At 41.1% G+C, this 12612-nt stretch overlaps 1 protein-coding gene across 1 annotated transcript; it reads left to right on the forward strand.

The window, feature by feature from the left end:
• Positions 1 to 2527: 2527 nt before the first annotated feature.
• On the forward strand, positions 2528 to 12359 carry CAMLG (calcium modulating ligand). Its single transcript, XM_026508013.4, has 4 exons — positions 2528 to 2819; positions 4914 to 5374; positions 6962 to 7027; positions 11745 to 12359. Exons 1-4 carry the CDS (start codon positions 2648 to 2650, stop codon positions 11934 to 11936), a joined length of 891 nt encoding a protein of 296 aa, XP_026363798.1. The 5' UTR covers positions 2528 to 2647; the 3' UTR covers positions 11937 to 12359.
• The last annotated feature ends 253 nt before the right edge of the window (positions 12360 to 12612 follow it).

The raw sequence follows: 12612 nt of genomic DNA on the forward strand, positions 1-12612 counted from the left end.
CTCTGCCTCTCCCCCTGCTTGTACGCTCTCTCCCTCTCTCTTTTTCTCTCAAATGAGTAAATATTTTTAAAAATTTAAAAAATTATACATGAGGCTAATTGAAAATGCCATATTTTGACACTTGCTCTAAAAAATTTCTTTGGGGTGCCTGAATGGCTCAGTCAGTTAAGCATCTGACTCTTGATTTCAGCTCAGGTCTTGATCTCAAGGTTGTGAGTTCAAGCCCTGCGTTGGGCTCCAAGCTCAGTGTGGAGCCTATTTAATAAAATAATAATTAAAACTAAAAGAGGGGTGCCTGGGTGGCACAGTTGGTTAAGCATCTGACTCTTGATTTTGGCTCAAGTCATGATCTCAGGGTCATGGAATCAAGCCCCACATTGGGCTCTCCGTTCAGCATGGGAGTCTGCTTGTCTCTCTACCTCTGCTCCTCCCCCTGCTCATGCTCTCTCTCTAAAATAAATAAATAAAATCTTTAAAAATATAACAATAAAAGAAAAATTTCTGCAACGATTCACAAAAGTTTAATCCAGTGCTGTCAGTGCTAGGTTTGGGGCAAAGTGGTAAATTAAAAAAAAAAAGTGGGTTTGCCCTCCTACATTCCATAGTGAGGGAGAGAGAAATTAATATAATAATCTTAAGTATGCACATTATTTATCAAAGAATCACTTATGCCATTGAAAAGTACTAGGAAATTTAATAAACTATAGAAACCCCACAGGGAAATGGTTCCCCAGAGATCAGTAAGCATATAACACAAAATCTTTACATTTTTAATTCTTAGCACACTAAAGGAGCTATCATGCATCTAAGCAGATAAAATTTAAATTTGGCTTCTATAGGCTCTCTTAAATGAAAATAATATTGTTTATCCTGGAATTGTATTTGGTTTTGTTCATCAGAACTATATGTCATTAAGTTCTGCACATTTATTATACTTAACAATTATTTCAGTTTTAGAAGTTTTTTTAAGACACAGAAGTGTAGGTCTGTACACACAGGCAGGGCAACCTTTTCTAATGCTTTGTAATTAAGTAGGGCATGTCCTTGGGATTTAGCTTTTATCCAGTCAAGGGAGAAAGTCCATGTTTATACCTTGGCTGCTCTTGTTATCGAATCCGAAAGTTAAATTGTTTTTAGATTTTTTTTACACTTTTTTCCTCAAACTTTTCTGTGTGTACAGGGTCAGGGGACTAACAGTTAAATATAATATTTCATTACTTTCTGTTTAGGCCGGGTTTCACCTGCTTCCTGATTTTGAGCTTGATTGTGTAGCAGGCTTCCTTGCGGGAGACCCACTAGATTGCTTCGGCCTCTGCAGCCTCAGGTGTCAAGTAGCCACAGTGCCCTCTCACCAAGGGTTGACGGATGATTGAATTCCTTCATTTTATTCATTCTCTTAGTCTTTTTTACTAATAGCTGCATAGCAAATGCAGGGCTGCCTTATGACTTCCATGTACCCTATGCTCTTTACTTTAGTAAAGGGCCCCTTCCTCCATAAAAGCCTTTTTTATTTTTTCCTTAAGTACGCTCCAGGCCCAGTGCCAGCCAACCCGGAACTTGAACTCAGGACCCTGAGATCACGACTTGAGCTGAGATTAAGGGTCAGTGGCTTAACTGAGCCACCCAGGTGGCTTAAAGGCATTCTTAAATTATATTTTATGACTGTTGGTATAAGGATAACTATAACCCACGCTGGATTCATTATTTTATGTTAATTATCATCATTACACTTTTCTTCTGACTTCAAAAGAAATTATAATTAGAACATTTCCTCAGGTCCCTAATACCATCGTGGCTCTCAACACTGCCTTATAAGTCGGCCCTGCTGAGTGCTCACGCTGTTCCAGGAGTTGCAGTTGTGAATAAAACACAATGCTTGTGTTCATGGAGCCTACAGTCTAGCTAGTGAAAAACAGACAATAAAGTAAGTACATTTAGCTTGAGAGTCGATTAAGAAAAATAAGGCAGATAAGGAGAATACGGAGTCTTGAAAAGGGTGGCGATTTAAGTAGAATGGACAGGGAAGTCCTCACTCGGAAATACGTGAACAAAGACGTGAAGAAGGCCTTGAACACCCCAGGTGTATATTTGGGAGAAAAGCGACTGGGGAGAAAAGCGACTGAGGAGAAAGAAGAAATCATCGCAAAGAACAATTCCTAAACGCAACTCTCCCTAAAGCGTCGCTCCCGAGTTACGTATTTCCGTAGTTTATAAGCGAGGTGGCAAAAGGTCACTAGAAACAAGTGCCTGCCGCAGCAACCTCCATTTTGCTTTTGGGCACCGACCTCGAGTGGGTTTCCGTCTCGCCCGCATTTCTTTCTCTCTCGTCAGGATGGAGGCCGGTTTTCTACACCTCCGAGTGAACATCAGAGAATCCCGGTGACGGGGGTAGAGGAGCAGCGAGAGCCAGCCGAGGCAGAAAAAAAGTGGGGAAAGACCTCTCTGCCCTCATTCAAGATGGCGGCGCAACCCTCGCGCTTTGTCCGGTCGGGCGGCGCGCATGCTTAGCCCGCCTCTCCGGCCTGGCGTCGGGGGCGGGTCTGCGGCGGGGGGTGGGCTCGAGCCCTGCGGCCTGGCCTTAAGTCATCTGCGGGGCGGCTGCCACCTCCGGCACTCCGTTTAACATTCCTTGGTTTTGGAGGGGAAGATGGAGCCGGTGACCGTCGCGCCTGACAGCGGCGACCGGCCGGGGGCTCCGGCGACCTCAGGCCTGTCGGCTTCCCAGCGTCGGGCCGAGCTGCGGCGGAGGAAGCTGCTTATGAACTCGGAACAGCGCATCAACCGGATCATGGGCTTTCACAGGCCCGCGAGTGGCACGGGTGAGAGCCTTCCGTCTCCCCTCACTCTCCCGCCCACCGCTTTGAGTCTTCAAGATCATTCTTGCTTTTCCTGTGACGGCTCGCTGGCCTTTTGACAAAGCCCTGCTCTCTGACCTCCCCGCCTGTCCCGCTTCCTAGGTGATGTCCCAAGTTCTCACTAACCCCCGAACGTTTCTACTTCCTCTCCTCAGTATTCCGTGGGCTTCGCTCTGAGATTATTCCCATCTCTGCCCCAGGCTGCGACGCCTTGGCTCTTGAGTCCCTACCTATGCCATAGTGCTCTCTGTCCGGTTATGCTAGAGAGACGCTGTCTTTTTCGTTCCCCGCGCCCTCCCCTCTCTTGAAGGGCGCACGTTTTATCCCCGGTCAGATTGCTCATGACTATCGTGCCCCTCAGGAAAATGGCTTTCCTTTATTTCCGTTCCAAATGCTTTCCCTTTCAGTGCCTTTCCTAGCGTCTATCTTCTTTTGCCTTTAGCTGTTACTCTGTCGGCTCTCCGGAGCTTGTGTTTACTGAACTGCTCCCTAGTCCTTCCTACCAGGAAATGGGACTCTTATGGTCATACCCTGGTGTTTGTGTTCGGTGCCCTCAACACTGTCATCTACAGGCTTTCTACAACAGGAAAATAAAACTGGGTGACCGTTCTTTATACCCCCAACAAGTGGGACGTGCCCACCCGAGATCCTCTCTCCTAGTGTGCTGAGATTGATGTGATTGATGTCAGGACCCGCATTTAAACCCTAAAGAGAGGTCCTCATTTCTCGCCCAATGCATGTACAATTCAGTGCATATTCATGTGAATATTTGTTGAGCACTTAGTATGTGCTAGTGTTCTCTAAGTTTCCATTGATTGCCTTTAGTAATTGACCTTTATTCAGTGTTTGCAAGCTACTTAAAGCTTTGTGATTTCTGTGGGCTTTAGATAGACAGCCCTGAGCTTTTAGATAGTTTACAAGTTAGCAGGAAAGGTAAGAAGCACTGTTTCAAATTCTTCTAGAACAGTAGTTAAAAGACACATTTCTCCCTTTAATGATTAACAGCAGGATATTATTTTCGAAGACATTGTCCTTCTCAAGCTATATTCTGTATTTTGTTCTTTTGCTTTGAAAATTCTGTCACTAAAGGTTTTGTTTTGCTTTTAAAGCAGAACAGCATCCTCAAACTGCTTGATTACCTACTAATGGCTCCCTCACTACAGTAGAAGGATTACGTAAACAGTAGCTTTACTGTAGGACATGCCACACCCTATGCTGACAGGACTCTGGATTCAGAAATGTAGTATTAAAACACAGATTTTGAAAAGCTTTAATGATTTTGTATTTTTTTTTAAAGATTTTTTTTTTTTTAATGTATTTATTTGACAGAGATAGAGACAGCCAGCGAGAGAGGGAACACAAGCAGGGGAAGTGGGAGAGGAAGAAGCAGGCTCACAGCACAGGAGCCGGATGTGGGGCTCGATCCCACAACGCTGGGATCACGCCCTGAGCCGAAGGCAGACGCTTAACCGCTGTGCCACCCAGGCGCCCCATGATTTTGTATTTTTAATCAAATAAGCTAGAGCAGGCAATGTAGTCATTCTTCTGGGATATATTATCCATGAAAACCTGGTCTTTATAGCTTGCTCCATCCATGACCATCTTTCCCAATTTGTCTGCTAGTCTTGTCTTCCTACTCCCAAAGTTTGGGTTGTATCCTCTGCAAGAATACTCTTTTGGGGGGGCGCCTGCGTGGCTCAGTCGTTAAGCGTCTGCCTTTGGCTTAGGGCATGATCCCGGGGTCCAGGGATCGAGCCCACATCAGGCTCCTCCGCTGGGAGCCTGCTTTTCCCTCTCCCACTCCCCTTGCTTGTGTTCCCTCTCTTGCTGGCTGTCTCTCTCTCTCTGTCAAATAAATAAAATCTTTAAAAAAAAAATACTCTTTTGGGGTGATATATGTTCTGAGGGTGTGGAAGAAGGAACCAGTTTATGTTTTATGCAGAATCAGTATTTCGATTCAGAGACTGCAGAGTTCTAACAGCGGCATATTTTTTAATATTAATGTGAAAGGTGTTTGCCAGTATATACTACATAAGGGTTCTAAATTTCTTTTCTCAGAAGAAGAAGGTCAAACAAAATCAAAGCAGCAGGACAGTGACAAGCTGAACTCCCTCACCATTCCTTCAGTTTCAAAGCGAGTAGTGCTGGGCGATTCACTCAGTACAGGAACAACTGACCAGCAAAGTGGTGTGGCCGAGGTAAAGGGGACTCAGCTGGGAGACAAATTAGACTCTTTCATTAAACCCCCTGAGTGCAGTAATGATGTAAACCTTGAGCTCCGGCAGCGGAACAGAGGGGACCTGACAGCAGACACTGTCCAGAGGGGTTCTCGCCATGGCCTTGAACAATACCTCTCCAGATTTGAAGAAGCAATGAAGCTACGGAAACAGCTGATTAGTGAAAAACCCAGTCAAGAAGATGGAAATACAACAGAAGAATTTGACTCTTTTCGAATATTTAGATTGGTGGGATGTGCTCTTCTTGCCTTTGGAGTCAGAGCTTTTGTTTGCAAATACTTGGTAAGCAACATAATGGAAATTGCAAATTGGCTATATAATGAGTGCTTTTAATCCGTGGAGTTGATTGCCAGTGTTACTATTTACCAGATTCATGTGGCTGTTTGGAGATAATATTATAAACTGCCTGTTCACCTTAGATGTAGATGAAATGTTCTGGTTAAATACAGAGCCCAACAATAATTGGTTAATTCTTTCGGTATTCTAGGTAGCATTTGAATGCTTTATATGTATTAATTGATTGAACCTCATCCTTCTGATTCTGTGCTTTTTGGATGAGCGAATGAAGACTCTGAGGTTAAATCATTTGCCCAAGGTCACATAGTTACTAAGTGACAGCTGGGCTTTAACGCTGGCAATTTCTTCCTAAAACCAAAGGGTAAAGTATCTACATGTACTATGTAATAATTACTTTTCAAATAATTTGAAACCTTAAAATGCAGTTCCTGCGGTCCTGAACATGATGTAATTTTTCTGTGATTCAGCAAGCACTTCGACATTTTATAATGTTGTAGTATCATCATAATGGCAGCCCGTTTTCATTGTGCCTTCACGTGCCAGGAGAAATGAAGAAAAGCATAGCTCATAGTTCAGTGTCTTGCTCTTAGAAGTATTTCCATTCACTAGACATTTTAAGAAGACCTACCAAGTACCTGGCACGTAGCAAATTTTTCAGATAATTAAAGTTGATATTATTCAGCAAGAAAGTTCTTTAAAATCTATTTTATGCACAGTTTTTTCTTGAACAGAATCTGTTGTACGGACTTTATCTGACATTAAATTGTCATTATAGCTTTCAGCATTTAATGAGATGTGTAGCTGCTTTTTTAACCCCCCCCCCCTTTATCTAAAGGGCTCTCTGCATCTAGGATTTTAAAGTTATGTCCTATTTATGTGTGAGGTGGGTTTTTTTGTTTGTTTTTTTGAGTTTTCTTGCTATCATATTTTCAGCTGTTATTTCTCACTGCTTTCACTCTACGTCCATCTGGTAATGTTTGCTCTTTCACTCCCTTCATAATAGTTTTAGTTTTAGGAATAAATGTAAATTAATTACTGTTTTGGTCTTTCTGATTTAATTGTGCAAGAATCCAGACAACCACACCATTTTATCTATAGTAAGAATAGCTTGTCCTTTGGATGCCAGCGGTGTAGCTAATGAGATCATTTCTTGTCCCAGTGTCTGGGAATGTATGGCATCTAGTGAGTACTGGGCCTTTTATGTGTGCTTTGAAATTGTTCGTTGATTACCCCTAGATGAGAGAAACCTTACTGCATGATGTGTTATACATCTGTCACCGTTGAATACTTTAAATCATTTAAAGAATAAGTTTTTGTGAGTGTAGACATTTTGGGGGACATCGAAAGAATGTGACTTGACTTGCGAAACATGTTTTATGATAAGGAGATCCAGTCCCTTTATTTTTTTCACCCTTGTGCAGAAACAAGACTGGTTTCAGCCACTAAGGTTAAATAGATGTATATTTTTTTAACAGTTTTTTTGCTTGGAATTTTATAGCTGCTGTTAGTTTGGTTTGTTGTGATTTGAATGATGATGTTGGAAATACATAATTTTGTCTTCTGTCTTCACAGTCCATATTTGCTCCGTTTCTTACTTTACAACTTGCGTACATGGGACTATACAAATATTTTCCCAAGGTAAATTAAAACTTTTTCTAAATTATGTTGATGTATATAGACTGAATGATGACTAGATCATTTTAAGAACTTAAAAAAAAATTAGTCATAGTCATGGTCTGCATCAGTGCTACAAGAAGTGTCATTGGCCCACCAGTGCTGGTCTTAAAACTATTTCTGTTTGTAACAAGTTCAGAAAGTGAGTGATTAGAAACTTTTTGGCAATTTGACATTGCCATAACATTTTTTTCATATTTTACAAAAATATTGGTCTGTCATGTTGGGGGAAAAACTTAACCACAGAGTTTGAATAATATTTTTCTGAGAAAATGTTCAGTTTAATTACTTAGTGAATTTAGTAATACATTTTATCTGTAGTAAAGGAAATTAATTTTAAAATGGGTTCATTTATCTTACTGTGCTCCTTACTGGATGCCTAATAACAGTGCACTGTATCTTTAATGTCAGGGGCCTGGTATTTCCAAGAAATGTTTGGCCAGAATTACAGAACAGAATCATGGAGAGTGTCAGTTTACCTAGTCTGCTTAACTGCAGATGTAAACACAGTTGTAGGGGACTTGGCTGGCGTAGAAAGTAAACTTTTACACTGATGTAATTAAGTTATGTGTGAGGTTTTGTTTTTTGTTTTTTTAAAGATTTTACTTATTTATTTGATATAGAGCGAGAGAGTGAGCACGAGCAAGGGACAGGGAGGGGCAGAGAGAGGAGGAGAAGCAGGGTCTCCACCGAGCAGGGACCCCGATATAGGGCACAATCCCAGGACCATGGGATCATGACCTGAGCCGAAGGCAGACACTTAACTGATTGAGCCACCTAGGCACCCCTTGTGTGAGTTTTTTACTGGAAAACAGCTACTTAGTCATTTGTTTAGTCATTTGTAATGCACTGGTAGACCTCATGTATGTTTTTAATGGGTTTGAAACATTTATATTTATGAAGAGTCAAATAGGTTATATATACAAAGTAAAAGAATACGGAAAGAAATGTAGTTTTCTTTTATTTGTAAATTTATTTAAATTTTTTGGACGATATAGGTGTATATTTATTGAAAGATTATAGTTTTGCAATAGCAAAGTTTAGAAACAGCAAAGATATCTACTAATAAATGACTCATTAAATTATGGCATATCTGTTCAGAGTGATGAAGCTCTGATATACGGATAATGGTAAGCTTGCCAAGAAATACTAAGAGAAGAAAACAAAATGCAGAATGGGATCTATAGTATGCTACTTTTTTCATAAAAAGGAGAAAAATACGGGTGCCTGGGTGGTACAGTTGTTAAGCAAACGTCTGACTCTTGGTTTCAGCTCAGGTCATGATCTCAGGGTCCTGGGGTTGAGCCCGTGTCAGGCTCCACGCTCAGCATGGAGTCTGCTTTTGAGATTCTCTCTCTCTCTACCCCTCCTGCTCGTGCTGTCTCTCTCTCTCTCTCAAATAAATGGATAAAATCTTAAAAAAAAAAAAAAGAGGAAAATAATACATATTTGATATTCTTGGATATGTGTGAAGAAACTTTGGAAGAATTTTTTTTTTTTAAGGTTTATTTATTTCAGAGAGTGAGCGGATGTGGAGTTGAGGGTCGGGGAGAGGGACAGGTGAAGTCCCTGCTTAGCAGGGAGCCCGATATGGGGCTCAGTCCCAGTACCCTGAGATCATAACCTGAGCTGAAGGCAGCTGCTTAACCAACTGAGCCAGGCGCCCCTCAGCTCAGGTCTTGGTCTCGTGGTCGTGAGTTTGAGCCCCATGTTGGGCTCCACACTGGGGATGGAGCCTACTTAAAAAAAAAAAAGAAAGAAAGAAAGAAAAGAAAAAAAAACCCTCTACAACGCTGAGATCAAGAGTCGCACACTCCATTGACTGAGCCAGCCAGGTGCCCCATATACTCTGGAAGAATATTACTCGAAACTATTAGCAGTGGTTATTCGTGCTAGGAGTGTATATGGGTTACTAGATAAATGGGTGAGAGAAAAGGAAGGGAGACTACTGTATACTTTTTTCTCAAAAAACATTTTGTTGTAACTTTTTTTAAAGATTTATTTTACTTATTTTTTTATTTTTATTTTATTTATTTATTTATTTTTAAGATTTTATTTATTCATTCGACAGAGACAGAGACAGGCAGCGAGAGAGGGAACACAGCAGGGGGAGTGGGAGAGGAAGAAGCAGGCTCATAGCGGAGGAGCCTGATGTGGGGCTCGATCCCATAACGCCGGGATCACGCCCTGAGCCGAAGGCAGACGCTTAACCGCTGTGCCACCCAGGCGCCCCTGCTTATTTTTTTAAACTTTATTTTTTGAAAGATTTTATTTATTTATTTGACAGAGAGAGAGAGCACAAGTAGGCAGAGCAGCAGGCAGAGGGAGAGGGAGAAGCAGGCTACCCGCTGAGTAGAGAGCCTGATACGGGAATGGTCCCAGGACTCCTGGATCATGATATGAGCCTAAGGCAGACACTTAACCTACTGAGCCACCCAGGCGCCCTTTATTTTTTGTTTTTTAAGATTTATTTGATTTATTAGAGAGAGAGAGTGCGTGCAGGGGGTGGGGAGGGAAGGGTAGAGGGAGAGAGAGACTCCCAAGCAGACTTCCCACTGAGCATAGAGCCCATTATGGGGCTCGATCCCAGGACCACGAGATCACAACCTGAGCCGAAATCAAGAGTCAGGTGCTCAACCTGACTGAGCCACTCAGACGGGTTTGTTTGTTTGTTTGTTTGTTTGTTTGTTTTAAGTAATCTCCACATCCAACATGGGACTCGAACTCAGAATCCTGAGATCAAGAGTTGCATGCTCCACCAGTGGATCCAGCCAGGTGCCCCTTGTGACGGTTTTTAAACTCCTAGAAATGTTTAAAAAATTGTACAGTGAACTCCCGTTCATACTTACTACCTAAATTCTATCACTAACATTTTGTTATATTATCATGTGTATCCAGTTTTCCATTTTCAATCCATCTTTTGTTTTTTTCATCTTTTTTTTTTCTTGATGTATTTCAAAGTATGTTATAGATGTAGATGTCAGTATACTTTACCCCTACACATTTCGGCCTACATACCATTAACCACAATTTAGTGGTGGTTTATGGTTCTTCTTCTTTTCTTTAAGGTAAAATTTTCATACAGTGAAATGCTCAAGTCTTTAGTATACCATTCAGCGAGTTTTGACTACCTGTGAAACCCAGTTCCTTTCAGGGTTTGCAATGTGACTGTCAGGACGTTCCACCATACATACCCCTTTCCAGTCAGCTTCAGCCCCTACGGCCTGGGAATCTCATTTCCTTTTTCCCACTGTAGATGAGTTTTTGCCTGTTTTAGTACTTCATTTTTTTAAGATTGTAAGTCTGTCTCTACACCCAGCATGGGGCTTGAACTCACAACCCCGAGATGAAGAGTTGCATGCTCCACTGACTAAGCCCAGCAGGCGCCCCTGTTTTCGTACTTCATATATATGGGATTATTCCTATACATACGTTTTGGTACAAGGCTTTTATTCTGCATCATTTTGAGATTCATCTGTGTTGTTGCGTGTATTGGGCTATCACCCGTCTTTGTTTTTTCTGAGTAATACATTGTGTGACTGTCTCCATTTGTTTATCTGATCTCCTGTCCAGGGACATCGTTCCATTGTTTCCAGTTTTTGGTTATTACGCCTAAAGCAGCTGAGAATATGTATGAATCTTTTTGTGTACATGGGCTTTGATTTCTCTTGGGTAACAATAGCTTTTTATATGTAAAAAGTTTTTGGGGTGCCTAGGTGGCTCAGTTGGTTAAGCGGCTGCCTTTGGCTCAGGTCATGATCCCAGGGTGCTGGGACTGAGTCCCGTGTTGGGTTCCCTGCTCAGTGGGGAGTCTGCTTCTCCTTCTCCCTCTGCCTCTCCTCCTTGCTCGTGCTGTCTCAAAAAATAAATAAATAAATAAATTAAAAAAATCTTTATAAAGGTTTTTTAATCATGTGACTGGATTTGGTGGTACCAGATCAACTAAGTAAATGAAAATTAAGCATTGAATGTCTTTAAAAATTAGAGAAGAAAATTTCATAAGGAAATAGATGTTCAGTGATATCCTTCTCCGTGTGTAACAAGTGTGAATTCCTTTGCATGACCCTTAGAGCTCTACAGAATGTTCCTATGATTCTGTCACAAATAACTCTATACTTAGTATGGCTATCACTCTTCTGACTTTTGTTGTCTAAGACTTCCCTCCGATAAGATTTCTCCTCTCATTTTTGTGCATCTAAATCTTGCTCATTCTTGAGGGCCTGTGGCCTGTTTTTAATTTTGCTTCCTTCTGAAATCCTTCGCTGAGCTTTCTTTATACACATAACCTGGAGTAATATTCTGTCTTCTTTGAGCCACTGTGTCATGCATTATTCACGTCCTTCATTTAGCAGTTATTTATGTCCCGTGTAGTAATGTTTCTTCCGTTTTTGTCTTGTGCTGTTGTGTACATCTTAAATTGTTATTTATGTCTTGCCTTCCAAGGTAAGACTTTTTTTTTCACTTTTGATAACACGAATGGTGTCTTTCCCCTACTGCCTAGCAGTTTGCTGCTTTACGTATTATATGCTTAGGAAGCGTTTGTTGATATATTACTGATGGATGTTTTGAAACTTCATTAACAGCTTTGAATCAGGCAAAAATAGCAGCACTGATAATGTTTGATAGAGCTTAAGTAGTCTTGTGAGAGCTGTAAGATTTATCGAAGTCTTTCTGTGTACAGGGTGAAAAGAAGATAAAGACAACCGTACTAACAGCTGCCCTTCTATTGTCTGGAATTCCTGCTGAAGTGATAAATCGATCGATGGATACCTATAGCAAAATGGGCGAAGTTTTCACAGATCTCTGTGTCTACTTTTTCACTTTTATCTTTTGTCATGAACTCCTTAATTACTGGGGCTCTGAAGTACCGTAAAGCTCGCGGCATTCAGCAGAAGCTTACCCAGAGCACGTTCTCTTCTACGCTGCAGTGTCTCTGAAGGAGGCAGATGGGCTTACACCTTCACGTGACTCTTGTATTTGATAGGGGCTGTCAAATCATTTGATTAGGAATGGAATGGCAGGTTCGCTGATTTAAAAGCATTGAGTGTGTGTCAATACTGATGTGAAGAATAGACTTCCATTGTCATTAACTGACTTTTCTTGTTTAATTAGAATCCCTTGTCTCCACTTTTCGCTAACTTCTAGGATTTGTAATTCCTCTTTTGGGAGCTGAGCTACTGCTTTTAGGAGAGCAGATGAACACGGTCTCAGCCAGTCCCAAGGGCTGCAACTTGTATTTGTGTTGTTCTGTCCTGAGAAATGGAGCCATCTTAAAAATAAAGTGAAAGAAACTGAACTGTCTAATGTTAAGTCTGCACATGTTAACTTATAAGGGCTAAATAAGGTACCTGATTTTATCTTTTCTTGTCGAGTATCTTAATTTTTACTGCAGTGCGAATACGGAGTAATGAAAGAAATGAACATTCATACATGTGAAATTAGAAGGTATTTATGAAGGTATTTATTTTAATTTTTATTTATGAAAAATTATTATTATCATTTAAAAAGATTTTATTTATTCGACAGAGAGCACAAGTAGGCAGAGGGGC

This window comes from Ursus arctos, unplaced genomic scaffold (assembly GCF_023065955.2).
Source record: "Ursus arctos isolate Adak ecotype North America unplaced genomic scaffold, UrsArc2.0 scaffold_5, whole genome shotgun sequence".
In the NCBI taxonomy this organism is placed as follows: Eukaryota; Metazoa; Chordata; class Mammalia; order Carnivora; family Ursidae; genus Ursus; species Ursus arctos.